This window comes from Periophthalmus magnuspinnatus, chromosome 15 (genome assembly GCF_009829125.3).
Source record: "Periophthalmus magnuspinnatus isolate fPerMag1 chromosome 15, fPerMag1.2.pri, whole genome shotgun sequence".
Taxonomy (NCBI): domain Eukaryota; kingdom Metazoa; phylum Chordata; class Actinopteri; order Gobiiformes; family Gobiidae; genus Periophthalmus; species Periophthalmus magnuspinnatus.
This window is the reverse complement of record NC_047140.1, coordinates 15,871,795-15,892,817: the sequence shown is the minus strand read 5'-3', so window position 1 is coordinate 15,892,817 and position 21,023 is coordinate 15,871,795. Positions and strand designations below refer to the sequence as shown.

The following is a 21,023-nucleotide window of genomic DNA, read 5'->3' as shown; positions in this document are numbered from 1 at the left end:
TATATTAAAACATAAATGTGACAGGACAAAACAGTATGTTAGATAAACTAATAAGAAATTCATCAAACAGTGTGACTTGTGATCATAATAGGATTGTCTAAAGTACTGAACATCAGATACTAAAACTAATATAGAAACTAGATACTCATTTTTTTTTAAAGTCATAAGACAGCAATGAACCTTTCCTGAATATCTTTAGAATGATCTTGAGCTGTATCTGAACAAGTATAAGTCCACATAGACAAGTATGCACATATGGAACCCTATGAAACCTACCTGGACGACAATATAGGCCACATGGTAATATAAAAGAAAGCACAATGATTTAATATTGAAAATCACATTATATTGTCTAAATAAAGAGTGTTTTTCATTATCAATGTAGTAACAGAATCAGTAATGAGTATCGAGTCTATTCTGTAGTAGTAGAAATTTTAGTATCATCCTATTGGGAACTTTTGATATTGAGAAAAAATGTGTGTAACTAAATCAAATAAAAGAAGTGAGATTAAAATGCAAAGTGGTTTCAAATTGATATTCCACACAGTGTCTGGCTCTGACTCTGACCTGCTGACTCCATGTGTTGATGTGCAAACACTAGAGCCCGAGGAGGCACTTAAAGCTGAAGAGGTTATTGACGTAAACAGAGACAGAGGAACATGAGGCTTCACTGAGACGCTCTTGAGACCGCGACTCAAGCACAGCTAAAGTACAGCTCAGTCTAACTTCAGTGAACTCACTCTTTTGTCCTGTTATGACCCTAATGCATCAGGAGAAAGTAATGACGCCATTTAACAGTAGCACGGTGGGTTAAGTTTCGCCCACAAGGTTCAAATCTTGTCAAACTGTACTCATTATGTCTCTGGGCAAGACACTTGAACATTGCTCACATGTCACTATGGCCGATGGGAGACTGGAAGGGCATCTGGTTTTAAAAAAAGTTCAAGCTATGACCGCCATTCATCAATATTATAAAAAATTGCGAGAATTAGAGTGTCACGATACTACAATTTCAAACGATTGTGATACAGACTCAATACTCAATACCGATTCTGATACCACAGTAATAATAAAAAATACTCTTTCTTTAGGCAATAGAATGTGATTTTCAGCATTAAATAATAGTACTTTGTTTTATTTTGCCTTGTGGCCTTGTATCTCTGTGATCTGTCAGTCATCCAAGTACAGGTATATGTGGTCTATTCAAGAAAGGTTTGTTTCTGTCCTGTGAATGTGACTTTAAATATGTATACCTGCTCAAACGGGTGTCTCGTTTCGACACTAGTTTTAACATCAATTAGTATCTGCTTTTGATACTTTTGACAACCCTAATAGTGACTGATGCATTAACAGTGTTGTAACATATGTAAATGTCACTTAGTCTGTTCCTATTTTGAGTAGAGGTCCATGTTTTGACCAAGCCTAAAAGGACCAAACAGTGGTCCTATTAGGCTCAGGCTGGGTGAGACTTCGCTGTGTGACTTCCCTTTGCGTGTTTGTTTTCCTGTTGCTGCTAAACATAGACAAACACATGACCCAAGCATGTGCTGTACAGGGATACACAGGGAGCCTACTGTTCTGAGTACACTACAATATTAAAATTTAGGCCATTATTAAAGGATTTTATGGTGATTATACAATTATGAGTGTTTCTCCACTGATCGTTGGCGGTTTGAATCCCAATCTTGACATAAACAGTGTTCAGATCCACTGGCACACAGGTTGGCGTCGTGATTCCAGCTCCCACAGATGAATCCTGTTGTTGTGTCCTTGGGCAAGACACTTAACTCACCTCATCCCCAGTGTCTACGTGCACTGGTGTATGAATGTGTGTGTGACTGGTTCCTTGATGTAAAGCGCTTGTGTGTTTTGAAGGTGGATAAGCTCTATATAAAAATGTGACCATTTACCATTATTTTTGGGGGAGCAATATTTATCATGGGTACTTCGATCTAGGGGAACATTTTGTTATTTTTCTGTACTATGATAAGATTTGAGTTGTAGAGGTTTAAATAAAGAACTTGTACAGCTCATTAAGTGTTTCACTTATTTATTGCATGTTAATTAACAATAATTATGTATAGTTTTGGGGGAAGTCTTGCTTTAGGATTATCGTGTCAGTGCCTCAATAGGATTCAATATTATCATTTATCGTCTATATTTTCTTCAGTAATATGTCGCACCTTAAAATTTGTTAACCGTGACAGGCCCATGTCCGCCATCTGCTTGTCTCCATGGAGATGTGATTGAGATGTTCTACAGTATGGTTTATACAGAGACAAGGTGATGCCACAAGGCTAAGGCATCACAAAAATGTAGGCCTGTTACAATAATTACTATATCGATATCCCACTACTGGGATTTTATTTATTTATTTTTGGCTATATGATAAGATTTAAGCTGTAAAGTGTTGAATAACGTGTTTCATTATGCTATTTATTTATTGCTGCTCATGATGGTTTTTTTTTATAATATTGTACATTTAGAATAGTTTTTGTGGTTTAAATCTGCTGTTGGGTTATTGTGTCAGTGGCATAAATTTATTTCAATATTATCACTTTAACACAATATTTATTTCATCAAAATATCACACTTCAAAATGTGTTATTGTGCAAGCCTACAAATAGTAAGAATGCATGTTTTTCAAGATATTCTAAACACACAAAATTGAACAAATACAAGATTGGTAACTTTAATGCCATATGGTGAAACATCCCTAACTAATTAATAACAGGTGACAGACCCTCCATCAGAAAAGTTACATACTGCACCTTTAATTTTATGCAGAAAAACAAGACTGACATTTAATCAGTGCCGCTCAAAGGTGGAGTAGCAACCTGATTTTCAACACACGAAAGATGGAGGCTTGTTCCTAGCTCCCACAAACCCTTTGTTAATATCCACATGCATGAATTTTTGGCCATGTGCATGACTTTAGAACAGCTTTTTTTCAGAAAGAAAAGTGAAACTGGACCACCCATGCGCAGCCAATCAGAGCACTACTTTTGGTGCTTACTTATGGGTCATAGACTATATAAAGAAGTGGTCTAAGAGAGCGTGACGTCACTCATAGCGTTTGGCTCCAATCAAACGAAGCTCATCGAGGTTAGCAGTTACAGGGGCGAATTTGGAGCCAAGTTGCATATTAGGAATTCCAACCGCGAGTATCATAGTGACAAAAGAGCCAATCCGGAGCGAGGCTGTTGAAGGTAACGCCCCAACGCCAGGGAGTGGGCGTTAAGCAATGCTAAGGCTCACAAAGTAGTGAATATGTTACTTTCTTCTTAAGATGCCTTGACAAGACTTGCATGTTTTTTTTACAGTATCAACTTTGGAAGAAAAATAAGATGTAGTTGAACACAAGACTAAGGTTGAGTACCTCAGCTTCAACATGATAATAGTTAAAGTTAAAGCCTGGACTCTGCTCCTAAAACATACCTTTACTGACTGAAGACTGATCATAGACTCAAAACTGATCATTGACGATTTAAAACAATTTAATCTCAGGCTGCAAGATTAATCGGAATAGAACCAAAATCACAATTTGAGTGAACACAATTAACAAATTGCAAAAGACTGAACTTCCAATACCATAATTTCCTCCACAAACAAAAAACTATTCCGTTTTATTTTGCATAAAAACTGCTAACCCTGTAATTTAGCTCTGTACAAACATGTTCTAAAAGGTGATTCTTGTATTAGTCTGTCTGTTCATCTTTTTTCCTCAATTCTCATGGACACATTAAATTGTGAACTTTGGACAGAATCTTATTATTAAAACATGAATCGAAAATCGCAATGTTGGTCAGAAAAATCGCAATTCGATATTTTTCCAAAATGGTTCCGGCCTAATTGGATCTCCATTAAACTGCACAGCCCTGTACCTGAAAGTGCAGTTTTAGGCAGCACGGGCAGTGATTTTGTACCACGTCACGTCTTTGTCAAAGGCGTTGCTCGTCTATTTCGAGATGCTGCTGACTCACACTCTGTTTATGAATGAGCTCAGATCGATACATCTGTCCCTCAAGAATTAACCATCATCAACAGATACGTTTCACTTCATTAAAAAGTTGTAAATAGTCATAGTAGATGGTTAGATTTTTATATAGCGTTTTCCACCTTCAAGGCTCTGAAATCACTTTACATCAAGGAACCGCTCACACATTTATATTGATGATACTATTGGCAAACTTCTAATGATATAAGCTCTAAGCCTGTCACGATAATTGCTATATCGACTGATCATTCAGTATTTTACAGATGGAACAATATTTATCGTGGGTCACTATTGCAATAGTTGGGCACTTTTTGTTATTTTTCTGTACTACGATATGATTTGAGCTGTAGAGAGTTTAATACATAACTTCTATGACTCATTGTAGGTGTATCCTACTTAAGTCTTTGCAATATTTTTTTTTTTAAACAATAGTGTAGGTTTAGAATATTTTTTTGAGATAATCCTGCTTATTGGTTATTATGTTAGTGGCTCAATACTATTGTTTATATTGTTTATCGCACTTCAGAATGTGTTAGTTCAGTATCTGTCAAGTAATAATTAGATTGAGTTGGCTCTATTGACATTGTAAAACTAAAATGTTAATTTCAATACTGAGAAAAAGGCCTGATACTGATTTTGATACCACTATTGCTTTCTTATCTTAGTCGGACAGGCAACATCAGAAAAGATCCATTGATACTTGATACTCGTTCAAATGAGAATCTAGTTTCAATAGTTTCAATCATGAATTTGTGTTTTGGTATAATTCTTTGACAATACTATAATATAGAAACATATTTTATATTTTTGTTGCATATTTCATTTACTCCTCAGCCACACTTGAGGTATGCTTGCCATAGATGCCCAGAGACAGATTGGCAAAGCACGGCTGCCAGTCTGCGGATATGGTCCCTACATTCTCTAACCCATCACTGTAACACAACACTTTCAGATAATCAAACCTTCTGAGAGCAGGAAGGAATTAATGCCAGTAACTCATAGTGAACTTAAATGATCTCTTTGTGCTAACTATCTATTATAGGCCTATATCACATTGTGCTATTAATTATGTAGCAAGAAAGCAATAATTATAAAACAAAGAACTAAAACGTGGAACCAGAATTGGTGATAAATCTTTAATAAATGTATTTTGACTGGTTCAACAGCTTTGGCACTGTTGTAATCTCCTTGGTGTGTTTTCAAGTAACTACAGGCCTATATTTGATGACTTGGCTATATTCTTTCACAACATTTTTTTCTGTGAATCTCTTTGATCACAGACAGTGCAATAAATTCTGATAATAAAAAATATAGATTGAGGGATAATTACCAGGCTATAAACATGTCAAAATCCATAACTGCTCGTTTAGACTCACCTGAAAAGGCAGTATGTTGTTGCTGTCAGGTCTAAACTCATCCATCCAGCACGTCTTGGGTCCGAGGGGTCTGGGGAACTTTGGGGGCGCGATGACGCTCCCGGTGCCGTAGGGCTTCTTCATGGGCGAGATCGGGTTCAACGAAGACGGCATCGCTCCAACACCGACTCCCATCCCGACACCTACCCCGACTCCCACTGCTCTCCTCGGGTCTCTGCCGTGCTGCATCCCGCTCCAGGGGTTGGACGGCGAGGAGCTCCAGTTTTGGTGGTTATTATTCCAAGAAGAGCTTGAAGATGATGAGGATGAAGACGAACAAGAGCCTTTTGATACATTGTGATACGACATGTTTCTCTGTGGGAAACCTTGATTCGGACTAACTGGGGACCGCCTTTGCTGCTGGGATTGCGGTGCTAAACCTATTTGCGTAAAATTCCCTCCAAACACCGGATTTACATGAGGGAAAAGCAAGTTCCCGTTCACAGAGGGCATTCCTGGGAAGTAGCTGTCCTCCACGGCGCTACCAGTGGACCAAGCGCTCCCGAATGAGGAGTTAGGGGAGGGCAGGGAACCACCGGTGTCTTGAGTTTGGAGCGGCTGGTGTGGGAAGCCCAAGCCCGGGAGGAGAGGCGACTCCATGGGCGATTTCTCCTTCCCACCGCCGGTCGATTCCGCGTCAGATGAGGACGCAGAGGAAGAGGTCGGCTCCAGCGAAGGTGTCGGGGTAGAGGGAGCAGGGTCCGCCTGGTCTTGCTGCTGCTGATGGTGAGTTTTGTCCATCAGTAAATCATCCTGCATGATTTGTCGAGCTGAATGAGAAAGATACGAGGAGTTAATATTGTTATTCACGAGATCATACGCCGGGTTTCTATTGCTGCTGTAATATCTGATCAACTGGGACAAGTCCGACAGCGAGATGACGTTGGACGGACCGGGCGACTGCAAAGCGAACGCGTGATCACCCATTTAGAAGAATTTACAAAAGTGGGAAAAACTATCTATATAAACTTCTGTAAAAAGCAGTAATAGACGTTATAATCCCACAAAATGATACGCGAAGGAAGGCAGCATATGGCTTTCCAACGGACTCGCCACGTCTCGCTTTTCTCTTTCCTTCCACGCAGGAGCCGAACAGCAAACTGATTCCACTGCCGTACGTGTGTGTGTGTTTTCGGCCAAAGGACCTCCCCTAAGTTCATTTGCATACGTCAGTAAATACAGCTGTCCTTCAACAAGGTTAAAGGTACATTTATGTTAGCCAGATACACTCACATTTAAAAAAAACTACACACCTAATCACTTTTACGCATGGGATTTTAGTGCGTAAAGATGCTATGAGCGAGAAAGCGCACACATGAAGTAGTGACTCTTCATATAAATGGTCCAAGACTGTTTTATATGTTGTATTTTAAGCATTGTAAAGTGTTCTACAATACAAACCTGCGTAGTTTGCTTAAGTATTAATAGCGCACACAGACTCTGCCCTAGATCCGCATTGACTCACAGCTGGAAAGGAAACAAACTGTTCCTGGACTAATATTTGACGTAACTCCTCACGCTGCTGTCACCAAAACCTCTCCATTCAAATTAATCACTAAAATGCAAAAAAACTTAGTAATAGGACTAACAGACAATTATCTTACAACGCATTCATATTAGGTGCGTAACTGTAGCTTATTGTTAGCCTTATTGCAATGCTCGTATGGTTTAAATGGCCAGTATTCATACCAGGAAAGCCAATCATTTTGATAGTTTAAGCTTTTGTCACTGCAATATTCACCTTGTCAACATTTATAATAAAAGGTACGCATGAGTGGATACCATGAACACGCATTAGTTTAGTCTGCAATATCCCTACAATTATGTGCCGTGGTCTATAATTTGAATAACTGTTATTATGTCTCCGATAGGCTAAAACTTAAGACTTATAGCTTGTTTGTAGCTGCATTGCACACCACACACCGCACCGCTTTAATCCCGGGTTTTCTCCTCCAAAGCGGTTCTTCCAAGGTCATCAAACCGGAGTAAAAAAGCAGCTACCGGGGTGCCACGACACCGGCACAGTGCCCCAAAAGCCGGGCTGCCCTCTCGCCTGTTTACCGCTCTGATCTGAGACATCCGATACATGTCACGGAGCTGTCTTGCCCGTAAACCCCGGTATAATAATCTTCATGCCCCTTTCAGAGAGACGCCAAACGCACGCTGTGCCCGTCTTTCTTTTAAGTTGAGGACATTACCTTTATTCTTCACCGTTTTGGGGGACTCTGTAAAAAAGATATTCAGTTTGCCTCGACTGGCTTAGATATGACAACGAGCTACCCTGGTACCGAGAGAGTCAGCAGTTGCCTCAACAGCTGATTGACTGCGGCGCATGGATGAGACCGACGAGGATTCTGGGAGTTGTAGTTTATTCAGAAACACGACGCAACTTTTAGAATGTTATATCCGACTAAAGTTTTAAAAGCGCAATATCTAATTACAGTCATATATATTATTATAATTGAACATATTGTACTACACTTGAAGGGAAGGTATTTTGATGTAAGTAAAGGTGCACTATGTAACTTTTCTGAAGGAGGGTCTTCCACCTGCTTGTCTCTATGTTCCAGGTAAAGCAATAAAATCTCCATGGAGATCAACAAATGTCAGACCAACTTCCTAAAAGTTACATAGTGCACCTTTAAATGTATATAGAATTCAGACCTGTGCAGCGACAGTGTGACATATGTAATACTAGTCCTGATATTCAAAGAACATTGTGGTGGAATTACAGACTATCAAGAGAAGGAACATCCAGTCTAGACACTTTTATTGGTACAGAGTACAGACTGTTTATATCTGACAGGCTTTAAGTGCAACAATGCTTCATGAGCATATGTATGTTCTATATAGTAAGTAATAGGCCTGTATAATAATAAATATGTGACTATGTATCCATAAATCTTATCTATAAACTGAACATTATAGCCTGTATTTGCTGCCAGGCATCTGAACACAAAAGCTTGGCCTATGTTTATTTCAGTACTCATTTCATTTGATCCTCATTTTAACAATAAGCAGATTGACCTATACTGACCTACACAGTGTCTACAATTGCCCAACAACTTCTATTGATAGCTTTTATATGATGTAATTCCTGGGGAATGAGGTGAATAGGAGGCACTGCTCTGTCTGAGTCTCTGTTACTAAAGTTCGACTTTAGGCGGAACTTTGTTTTAACACAATCTGACCATAAAGAACGAGCTGAATTATTGTGCTGTGTGATTTTAAAAGTCTTTCAAATAACATTACAGTCACGAGCAAGCATTAGCCAACTGCCTATAAGTTGGCTGATGCTTAAGTCAATTAGTGCACTCACCTTTTTGTTTAAATCCATTTTGCTTTTTTCTCAAGTTTTAAGACCATTTAAAAACAGGCACTGGTTACAATGGTACTGGAACTATCCATACGCTATCTCCCCAGTGTGATTGTGAAGGATCAATATGACATTTTATATTACAATTTATCAGTGGTGGAAAAACTACTGACAATTTGTACTCAAGTAGCCTAAAAGTACAGTTACATGGTATAAAAATGTCTTACTCCAGTAAAAACACAAAAAGAAAGAAGTAGGGTCACTGATGAGATAGCCATGCATTAGGATGGTTGGGACCTGTACACTAGCCAACCCATTAACTTTGAGGATTTAAAATCTAGGCCTATAAAGAAAGTATAGAATTTTAATAAATTACAAAATCTGTGTAATCTGTGTATTTGTAATTACTTAGTCCACCCTTTAATTTATATATCAGAAATGCACTGATCATTTTTGCACATTTCAGGATCAATGTCACACTATGGCTTATAGAAGTGTAAATTAGTAGTATTTAAAATGATTCTTTTCTTCTTCTTTTGCAGGAAACATAAGCGCGTAACATCTTTAGAACAGCTTGTCTATTTTCAAGAGCCGTGAGCCGCGGATAACAATCTATTTTTGTACTTTAGTGAGGCTAAGGACCTTTAAACCATTTAAACTACATTTCCCACGGCGATTTACTTCCGCGTTGTCTTTGTTGTGATGACGTCAGACGCACAACGGAGTCTATTTTGCTCAGTGAAGACAGACGAGCTGTATGGAGTCTAGCGGTCACACCGAAGCGAAAATAGAAGTGACAAGCGAAACCGTGGATGTTATAGGGTAGTTTTTAGTTAGACCATTGCGTTAGCTTTAGATTGTTATCATGAACGTGAAGGAATAGTTTTAATCGGACGTAAAAAGCGAGGCTGCAGCTGTTGCGCCGTGATAGCACAAAGGCCTGTGTACAGCTAAGTGGTGTTAGCGGAGCTGCTAAATAGTTCAATACGCCGATACATATGCAACAGTTAAAGTGTTTGAATCTTTTATTTGATCGACAGTAAAGTGAATAATACATAGACAAAGGCCTGGAAATCGCCACGAAAATGTCGGAACAGAGTGCAGTGGTTATGCAACAGAATTTGGACAGGTGAGTTCAAGTTGAAAGCTACTGGCTGCTAATGTTATGTAGCCAAAGGGTTACAAAAAGCGATTAATAGTACTTTGCGTTGTGTTTGCTCTCTTTACATCATGAAAACTGAGTGAAAATTGTGTGGGTAGGGTTTGTTGTGACGTTACATATTTTGTCTATAGGGTTCACTAGTTCTATGTTGCCATTGCAGCAAACAGTAATTTAATACACTAGATTAGATCACAATCTCTGCTGCTATATGTTGCCAAATCATGTCTATTCTCACAATAATCCAGCTATGCTAATTCTTATTACCAAGTTATTTTTTAAAATTTCAAATATATTTAAAGTATTTCTTATAAACCAGCTAGAAAATGAAAGTGAGAGAGAAGGTGGCATTTACAGTAAATGCAAAACAGAGCTGGGTCTGACCCACTTTACAGTAGCTGGGGGTGACAAATCAATGAATAGCTTGTCTTGTAAAATATTTGAACTTCAGAAAGCTTTACTGTGAACATACTTTACTTTAAAGCCAACATAAGATAACAAAGGTATTGTATCGTTGTTGCATTTAAAAAGGAATAGCCTGCATATTCAACATGCTGTGTAAGGGTTTTTCAAAGGAATATAACTGAAAAAAAAAGAAAAAATACAACTTTTTTTCAATTTTATTCAGAATATGAGGCTATGTGTGTATTTTGTAGGGCTGTAGGTCGGTGTCTTAATATTGACCAAAGGTTGTATTAGTTGACTACTCATTTTATTTAGATAATAAGTATTTATATGGGACTGCGGCAAAAAGCAGAGGTTAGTGAGTGAGTTAGGTAAAGAGTTTGTATGTTTACATAAATACCAAAAATACAGATTAAACTCATGATTCACAAGTTGAATCTGTCTTTAAATTTATACATGATTTCCTCCTAGTATTTTTTCCTGCATAGTTGTTTTTGCATGAACTCCAGTGAAGGTGTAGTCTTGTAAGTGCAGTTTGGGTGAGACACAGAGATGTGTAATAGTTTCGATAGCTTTTGTCACACTCGCCTTTTAGTTGACTAATTGATTGGCAGGACATGCCTTTAGTCGACTACAGCTCTAGTATTTTGCTTCTATTGTGAAAAGAATGGGGTAGAGGTAAATATGATTTGTTCTCTATTCTTCTTAATGTGTGAACTGTGTTATATTAATAAGTACATTTTTTTAAATCTTTTTTTTCCTGTCAACCCTTCAATGCATTCCCTTACGAAGGAGATAAACTGAAATTAACCTTAAACTTGGTTTCCCTTAATGTCACCGATATGTCTAGGTCACTAAAGCTGTTGGTCAGTATAAACTCAGAAGACAAAGAAGTTGCCATTATTCATTTCTTATTGATTTGAAATGTGATGCTATGGATGCATCAGTCTTAAAAGTGTCGCAGTAGTAGTATAGTATGTAATTATGCAGTCTTTGGCCTTGTGGTTGTCCTGTTGTCCTCTGGGGCAGTGGTGCCACAAGACGTTTGACGCAGCACTTTGTGTAAATATTGGACTTGAGCAGGAGATCAGTGACCTTTGCAAAGAAAACACTGCATACGTAGCTTTAATAATTACTGCTGCAACAATCAGTTACATATGTTACTCTTTCAATCAGCATGGGGTAAACTAAAACTAAACAGTTAAAGTACAACCAACGCATATTCACACATGATTTATAGCTCTTTTACCGGGTCTTCAAGGATAAATGAATCTGTCCTAAGTAACATACTATAGTACTGTCTCAAAACCCACTGGCTATATAAACTTGATATTGAAAGGAAAGTATGTTTTTGATAGTGTCATAACCTTTTGTTCATAGCATTTAGCTATCATTTAATGGAGTTAGGTCTTTCATGATAAATACTATATCAACTTATTGTTCAATATATGTTAGATGGAACAATAACTTTTGGGGGTCAATATTTATCATTACTAGTCTCGAATTTTTTGTTATTTTTCCTGTTCTACAATTACATTTGAGCTGTGGAGGATTGATTAAATAACTTCTATGTTTCATTTTAGATCAAAATTAACTACCAAAGTGTTTTGTTTTGCTATTTATTCATTGCACATAAACATATTGTATGTTTTGAGCCGTTTTTTAATAATAATTCTAAATAATAATTCTACTATAGGGTTATTGTGGGATTTCAATATTATCGTTTATGTCTATATTTTCTTCAGCATTATATTGTACTTCAAAATTTTGTTGAAGTCTTAAATGGAATCCATCTAGCTCCCCTCAGGTCAGGTTACAGGTCAGATTCATGGAAAGGCACCCCTGCATGCTTTTTTGAGTATTTGTAATTGAGTAAATGCAACATAAGTTTAATGCCACGCTGTGGAATATTTTAGGCAAAGCATTAACATCTCCATGACAGACAAGAGAGTGACGGACCTCTGCCAGAACATGTTTGTACCGAACTAGACTACAGAGTTAGCAGGTTTTGTGCTGAAAAAGACCAGAGATTTTGTTGATTGTAGGGGAAATTATGGTGCTTCAAAAATTGCAGCCTTTGAGATTTGCTTATTGCGTCCATTCAAATAGCAGTTTTAAGATTTTTGAAAACCTCAAAGCTCTCTAACCTTGAGTGATCTGAGGAGACTGCTATATTTGTTATTTCAGTACCTTTTGCCCCACTGTACCACAGTTGTGTTGGTCCAGGTGTCTCTGCGGCGTCTCTGGGTTCAATCCTGAGTCTAAACTTTGGCAGAACCGTCGTGTTTCGGTCATTCTGCAGCTGCTCTCAGTGTTTGGTCTGTTCAGATCTTGACCCTAAACACGTCTGAGAAAACAAACTGGAAATACATTGTGCAACAAAAGAGCCAAAGATGCTGCTGTAAAAATCTTAAGCATTTTAGACTTCTATGTTCAAAATTGGGGTAACAAATCTATTATAATGTATAATATTTCTAACATGGAAGAAATCCTGCATATTGAAAATTGATTTAAAAAATATATTGTGAACTGTGACATGACACTTTGACATGAGCAAGTCTGAGAAAACAAACTGGAAATACATTGTGCAACAACAGGGGCAGAGATGCTGTTCGAAAACAAGTCATGCATCTAAGACATCTTTAAAGGGCTGTGCAAAATTCTTTAAAAATGTTGGGTGAACATTTAGATAACTAGTTTACTTTATTAATGTACTGTAGAGCTGGGTGATATGAGCTCATCCTTTTGATGATATGCAATTTTAATGAAAAGGTCAGATTGTGATTCAATAATTTCTATTTAATGCAACTCTAGGCTCAAAAACAGCATTAATCCTGGTAACCCCGTGCTTTAGACCTACAAACATGACAAACTGGAATCCATTGTATTAGTTTAACAGTTTATGGTTCAGTGTAGGCCTGCAATTATTCAGATAATAGAATGTCCTCTGCAAAGAACAAAATGTCCTGTCTTTTTAATACGAAATATATTGTACCTATGGCTGTGACAGAAATTTAAAGATCAGTAGGTCACAATCTAAACATTGGTTGATCTCGATGTATTTTAATTGACAGAAGAGGAGTGACTGTTCACATGTTCAGGACAAAGCTCTGAGTCAGGGCCACAGTGTGCCTGTTTATATCTCCTCACATGTCCTTGCATTTCAAAAGTTTTTACTTAAATTTGCATAATTTCACTAAAGTCCAGTGTCTCCTTTCCTGTGCCTCTGTGTGTGCGGCATGATCTGCCCCCACCCCCTGCCTCTCTCTGATCCTGCTGCAGCCCCACACCTTCTCTCCTCTTTCTCTCCTCTTCACATATTCCCCCACATATTGCCCAGGTCTAAACTACAGGTAGTACAGGTACAAACCTGTAGTTTCTTCTATCAGTTAATCAGTTCATACTTCAATCTTCTCTCAGATGTTAATGCTGCTGGGGTTGTTTACAATATGCACCCTAAACAGAATCCTACTTTTTAAATCCGCAAAACGCAAATCTACGATCGCAGTACTTGTCAGAAAAATTACAAATAGAATATTTTCCAGAATTGTGCATCTCTATTTCATATGTGTCTGAAATGTACAAAACTGAATTTGATTTTAAAACATAAATCACAAATCTTTTTGCAATACCTGAGAGATTTTCGTATTTTCCTTAAAGTCTCCAGCCACAAAAACACTTTTTCTGCCAAACAAACGCAATGACATTTTTTAAAAGCCCTAATTGATTTAGAGACAGTCTACACACTTCCTCCCCATTCCTTATGTGGATATAATGTTGTGATTTACTTGTTCAGTCTGGCGCCTTTTTAAGTCCTACCCCTGCTCCTTTGAACCCAGGGACCCCCAGTTTCCCACAGTCACATGACCAGTACCCACTGAAAGGCCCTTTGTGTTGCCCCAAAACCAGGGTTTAAGAAAAACAGCTCTGCTCCAGGAGTTAGTCTGTGCCGTACATCTCAGCAGCTTCTAATAGTGGTGTCTGCTAACTTTGTAATGGATACCACTTTTACAGAAGTGGTATCTGCTACAGATACTGTGGAGCTCAACAGTGACCACCAAGTAAATCTGTCATTCTTTTTTCCCATAGACTTTCTGGAAAAACAAATTAATTAATAAAAAAAAAAATGTATATGTTTGAAAGCTTGTTCAGGACTAATCAGCTATGTGGTGACCTAATGAATGACAAATGACCACAAAACCTATAATTTTATTTCAAATCTTTTTAAGTAAACTTGTTTTAAATGAGCCTTTTGGTTTTAAAACAGTCGTGTTATGAATATTAGTTACCACGTAGCTGTTTAGCCTCTGCTGTTCTTTGAACTCTTAATATTTCAATCTTTTGAATGGAAAATTTACTTCTGGAACCAGGACAGTCACTTGTGAGCTCCAGAGGTTTTGTAGAGTGGATGTCATGGTGTCAAATGTCTGTGTTGTAATTATTGTGGAAAGAAACTAAGGCTTCTCAATTATGGCAAACTATTAATAATGATTATTTAAATCAGAATCACAATTATTCAAACGTTTATTTGTTTAGTGAACATAAAATGCAGTCTCTGACACACCTAGCAGTCCCTTCTTAGGTTGGGAATCAGTTTAGTAGAGCACCATTCCTATGTAACCAGCTTTATGAAATCAAACTTTCTGAATGATTTAAGTGAAGAAAAAGTAAAGGTAATGTGACCTAAACTTCTAGAAAAAAACACTTCACATCTTGGTTTCTATTTGGGAACTTTGGGAACTATTTAAAGTCATAGTATGTAACTTTCTAGAGGTACAAAGTTGACTGCGTAATTCCATGGAAATAGTAAGTTTAAACAATACTTTTTTATATCATACTGTAAAATATTATAGCCAATGAAACAACATTTCCATGGAAGCAAGCAGGAGGAGGCCCTCAGGCCAAATAGGAGTCTATTTTGTGGAGATAAAAGCCTGCTAGGAGTAAACACACATCTTTTTCTTTGTTTTTCAGTGCAATAAACACATCCATAATGAATGCTTTTATTTTAGACTATTTAAGGGCAAAAAAGTTACATAATGTGGCTTGAATTTAGCTTTTTAAACTTACAATCATATTGTAAAAATCCAGCTAGGTGGTCTCGACTTCTGACCAAGCTTAGCTCAAGATCTGAAGTTGTGTTTACTGTACATAAAAAAAGCCATACTATTTCATTTCATTTTCAACTCCTTGATGAGAACCTTAAATGTTCCAAGCAGGAGGCCTTATTGGCCCTGTCCCCTCAGTGTGTAGCTGGAGGTCAGAGCTCCATTCAGAGGATCACTTCACGTCTCTGCAGTGTCACATGACCACCTCCCGTGCCACCATGTTTTATTCAGTGTTGGAAACACTGCCTCTGTTAAAACATGAACCCGAGGGAGTCTATATGATCCCCTCTGTCTGCTGTGGACAGGACTCTGATTTGGTGTAGATCATTTAAGAAGGAGGTAAAATTTGCGTGGAAGGCATCTGAATGTTTGGCTAATTTATCTACATGTCGCAACTATACAATAGAGCAGCAAGATTAGTCTGAATCAAATTGCAGTTTGAAAATTGGTTGCAATTAGCAAATTGCAAAGGCTGCATATTTTGACATACCACATTTTCCTTCACAAACAACGTAATATCCTGCCTTATTCTCCATAAAAAACTGCACTTTAGAGCTGTACAAACATATTCTGAAAGGTGATTCTTGTATTAGTTTCTCAGTTCATATATCAGTCTCTTTTCAGTTCTTCTTGACGTGTTTAAAATGTTCTGATCATAATCGCAATCTTTCTCAAATAGTTCAGCCATACCATCCAATAGGTTAACATGACATCAAAACATTCTAAAGGACCAATAATCTATTCTGGTGGAGGGTCTGCCACCTCCTTTTCTTGTGGTAATGTTATTGCTTTGACTGGAATGCTCCCATCATATGGTATTAAATTTGTATGTCTTGCATGTAGGCCATAGCAGGGTTTTATTATTTCCTAATTGAATTAATACCATACATTCTAGGCAAAGCAATTAAATCTCCACAGAGACAAGCAGATGGTGGACCGTCCAGTGCACCTGTTAATATTGATGGGTCAGTTTCTATTGTAGAAGTTGATTTCAGATTGCAGATTTGTTGACCTGGGAATGTCGCTGACATTATTAGGTCTATCCACATAAAACAAAAGCTTGCACAAAGCTCAATGTCTTCTCTAAAGGAGATAAGGTTAAATAAATGTCTTATATTAAAAAGATGTAGCGTTGTTTTAGGACTGTAATCCTTTAGTTGTTCAGTCGATTAATCGTTGATGGTGTCATGGTCAACCAAACTTTTTATTAGTTGAATAATTATGCTAGAAAGGCAGCAACAGCAAGTAATGTAGAGACTTAGTTGAAGATTTGGAAGTGAATCACGAGTTTAATGTACAATTTGCATAATATGAATATAGTTTATATAGAATATTTATATTGTAGTACTTGTTTCTGCATAAATAGTTGTTTTGCATGACTCCCGTGCAGGTGTAGTCTTGTGAGTGCAGTTTTGGTCAGATTATAGCGATATTTAATATATTTGAGTGTTTTTTGCCCCTTTTTGGTCGACGAAACAATCGGCAGGACATCTTTATTTGACAAAGATTTTCTTTACATTATTTAAACACACAGGCATGATTAGGCCTTTCACGATTATTACTATATCGACTTATCATTCAGTATACGAAAACACGAATAATCTTTTTTTATGATGACTTAAGCTGTAAAAGGTTGAATAAATCACTTCAATGAGTCATTATAGATATAAAGTGAGTACTAAAGTGTTTCATTTTCTGCTATTTATTTATTACAGCTCATGATATTGTACATTTAGAATAAGTTTGTGAGGGGGTTATTGTCTCAGTGACATAAATTAGTTTCAGTATTATCCTTTATTGTCTATATTTTCTTCCTCAATGTATTGAACATCAAAATTTGCTATTGTGACAGGACAAGGCACAATCGATGTTAATTAAAAGGACAGAAGATTAAGATGGGAAATTTGTAAAACTTGAAACCTTTTTGACAGTGAATCTCCCATATAGTTTTAGAGGCTCCTCCAGGGCATAACATCTGAAAATAATACATTTCCAAGAACGTGAACACTATTGATGTAACAAAACATGTCCTACTTCTTTTGTGAAATGTCCTGCTTCCCAAAAAGAGTATGTATGATGTGCCAAGTTCCTGCATACCAAGAGTTTACTGCTGAACTGAAAATCTACAGCAGGACTATGATTATAGCTGTCAACAAATAATGCTTGATTCAATAATTACTTTGACCTACATATCTGCTAATCATTTGAATTTGTCATGTCCATGTTGTCCACTAGGTTATATTCTCCTTTTAGAATTTAACTTTGTAGTATTTCCAGTCTGAGGGCCAATTTAACTCTATGGGAGATTCACTGTTTTTGAATGAAATCTCCAAACTTACGACTTGCAAATGTTGAACTTATCGTTGTTTGTTAGCGGCTGGTTCAACAAACTTGACAAATCAATCTTATTCTGTCCTGTCCTCCAGCTTAATTTAAACTATAGGGATTCATGACGGTGGCTGGATCTCTCCTCATTTTTCTCCTGAAGTGCCTCCTTGTGGAGACATGCTGTAATTATGAAAATGAGACTGAACTGTCACAAGCATCTGCTCACAACCTCAGGTGAAGCAGAGCCACTGGAACATGGGAACTCTCACTGCACAGACTAAAACAAGAAGGCCTGTCACAATAACACATTTTGAAATTGGAAATATTGTTGATTAAAATATAGATGATGAATGATAATATTGAAACAAAATGATGCCACAGACATGGTAACCCTAAAGCAGAATTCTGCTGAAAAAACTTAAATTTAGTTAGTTAAATTAATAGCAGAATGAATCATAGTTAGTTTGCGTCGACATGGTGAGTAATAAAAGTAATTTATTCAACCCTCTGTTAGAGCTGTCACGGTAACCACGATGTTGCTGTGCGTATTGCAGTGGTGTGGTATGATAAATCATACCACACAAGGGCTCAAGTGGTCGCGGTAACTACATTTTGCAATTTAACGCACATACCCTGTATAATTTTAGTGTTCAACTATGAACCAATTCATGCTTACACTGTTCTAAGCTGCAGAGACACAGGGAATATATATCAGAGGAGGGCAGTGCTGAGAGGAAAGGCTGCCTCTGTTACTTTAAGAAAAGCCCTGTCAGTGCTAAAGCTAAACGCTAATGCTTCTCTTCACAGTCTATGGTTCAGACAGCTCGAGTCTTGAGCAGACAGAGGTTTATCATGAGTGTATGGGCTTTACACATTACTTACTGGAGGTGCGGCAGACTTGAATGCAAATCCACTCTTTGGGCAGTGTTAAAACCACGTGACGTTTAGCTTAGCACTCGATAACCTGCACTCTGCCCGCAGAGCCGACAAGTGTCCACAAATGCTCCGTCCCACATGAGTTTAGTTCAGGATAGCGTTGTCTTTAAAACTACATTTAGTGAACAGAAATGTCTGTCACTCACGCCGGACTGTCGTTTTATATAGCTATTTTCAAGTACAACCCCAATTTACATGTATTATGACGAGCCTATGTGCTATACCACATACACTGCACACTGCGGAAATTCTCTAACCCCAACATCCCTCTATACCTCAAAACTTATAACATAGTGCAGAAAAATAACAAAGTTCCCATCTAGTACAAAGAAAAAGTGTCCCACATAAATATTGACACCCAAAAACTATTCCTCTATCATTCATATATTGAGCGGTACATCTGTATTGTAATTACTGTTTTTTGTTTTTTTCTCACATGAAATCAGACGGACCTTTTCCTGTTTTAGATCAGTTACTTTTACCAAAATAATTTATATTTGCTAAATGTCAGAATAATGAGTTTTTGGTTTTTTTTTAGACAAGTTTTCATCACTTTCTTTAAAGTCAGAAGTTTACATAAAGTAAGACTACTATGCCTTTAAAGAATTTGACAAAACCCAAATGATCATGTCATGTCTTTGGAAGCTTCTGATAGATTTAATGACAACATTTGAGTTAGAGACACACCTGTGAATGTATCTGAAGGCACACCTGAAAAAGACTGCGTCTTTGTGTAACATCATGGGAAAGTCAAAAGAAATAAGCCATGGAGGTGCCAGGTTCATCTGTTCATACAATTATACACAAGTATAAGCACCGTTAGAATGGCCAGCCATCATACTGCTCAGGAAGGAGACGGTTTCTGTGTCCCAGGGAAGAACCTGCTTTGGTCCAAAATGTGCATATCAATCCAAGAACAAAAGCAAAAAACCTTGTGAAGATGGTGCCTAAAGCTGGTAAGAGTGCGTCATTATCCACAGTGAAACGAGTACTGTACCGACATGGGCTTAAAGGCCGTTACTCCAAAAAAAAAAAAAAAAAGCCAGTTTACAGTTTGCAAATACACACTGGAACAAAGGCCTACATTTTTTGAGCCATTTCCTGTAGCCTTACGAAAATTGAACTGCTTGGCCATAATGCAATTGATACGCTTGGAGGAAAAAGGGGCAAGTCTGAAAACACCACCCAGCTCTGAAATACAGGGGTGGCAGCATCATGTTGTGGAGTTGTTTTGCTGCAGGAGGGACTGGTGCACTTCACAAAATAGATCAAAATACTTCACAAAATAGATCAAAATACTATCTCAAGACATCAGCGAGGAAGTTAAAGCTGGGCAAACGGACAATGACACGAAGCATACAGCCAAACTGGTTACAAAGTGGCTTAAGAATAACAAAGTCAATGTTTTGGAGTGACCATCACAAAGTCCAGATCTCAATCCTATTTATGGGCAGACCGGAAAATGCATGTACAGATGTGGCAGGAATTTTGGCCTATTCCTCTTGACAAAAGTGCTGCATCTGAGCCAACTATTGCTTGGGTCAAAACGTTTGACCCAAGTCATAGAGTTTAAGTGCAATGGTACCATGAAATGTATGTAAACTTCTGACTTTGAACAAAGTAATGAAAAAGCATCTTAAAAAATCCTTCTCTAATTATTCTGGCATTTGGCAAAGGCCAATAATTTTGGTAATCATAATTGACCTAAAACCAGAAGTTTAGTCTGATTTCACGTCAGACTAAACGTCTGGTTTCAACTGTACATCGTTTCCTAAATCCTGCATGTGTCTTGTAGGACTTTGTTGTGATCTCCTCTATGCACTGTCCTTAAATCATCCAATTAAAATAATAAATAAAAATGGTGTAGTTGAAAATCCAATCCCTTGTTTAAATTCATCTAAATAATTTGTTCTCTCATTTTGACCAACCTGGATCAAAGTCAGCGGCTATAATGACAATAAGGCTGTACTTCATCTACAGGTTAGCGTTTTACAATATCAAGTTATAATTATGTTTTCAATTATAACACTTTTTTTTTTGTCATCATCGTGCTGCCTTATTTTTCACATTATATGCCACTAACCTTTGTCTTCTCTCATTTTTGCAGGAGTTGCTGGGTGTGCTTTGCCACTGATGAGGACGACCGGACGGCGGAGTGGGTGCGCCCGTGCCGCTGCCGGGGGTCCACCAAATGGGTGCACCAGGCATGTCTGCAGAGGTGGGTGGATGAGAAGCAGAGAGGCAACAGCACAGCTCGAGTGGCCTGTCCACAGTGTAACGCAGAGTACCTCATCGTCTTCCCCAAACTGGGTAAGAGGAACAGTTATGTTGTCATGATAATAAGAATGATTTTAATACT

At 37.7% G+C, this 21,023-nt stretch overlaps 2 protein-coding genes across 3 annotated transcripts in view; one reads left to right on the top strand and one right to left on the bottom strand.

Moving 5' to 3' along the window:
• Positions 1-7,710, bottom strand: part of cpeb3 (cytoplasmic polyadenylation element binding protein 3) — a 55,196-nt gene extending 47,486 nt beyond the window's left edge. The window contains exons 1-2 of one of the 2 annotated variants that reach the window (XM_033980011.2): positions 7,611-7,710; positions 5,374-6,182 (exon numbers count right to left, since the gene is read on the bottom strand). In XM_033980011.2, coding sequence (XP_033835902.1) covers positions 5,374-6,171 — 798 coding nt within the window. In that variant the 5' untranslated portion in view covers positions 6,172-6,182; positions 7,611-7,710. Of the gene's footprint in view, positions 1-5,373; positions 6,340-7,610 lie in introns of those variants that run through there. The other variant, XM_033980010.2, reaches the window with a different exon arrangement.
• Positions 7,711-9,418: 1,708 nt separating this feature from the next.
• Positions 9,419-21,023, top strand: part of marchf5 (membrane-associated ring finger (C3HC4) 5) — a 25,922-nt gene continuing 14,317 nt past the window's right edge. The window contains exons 1-2 of the mRNA XM_033979410.2: positions 9,419-9,857; positions 20,772-20,974. Coding sequence (XP_033835301.1) covers positions 9,814-9,857; positions 20,772-20,974 — 247 coding nt within the window. The 5' untranslated portion in view covers positions 9,419-9,813. The remainder of the gene's footprint in view (positions 9,858-20,771; positions 20,975-21,023) is intronic.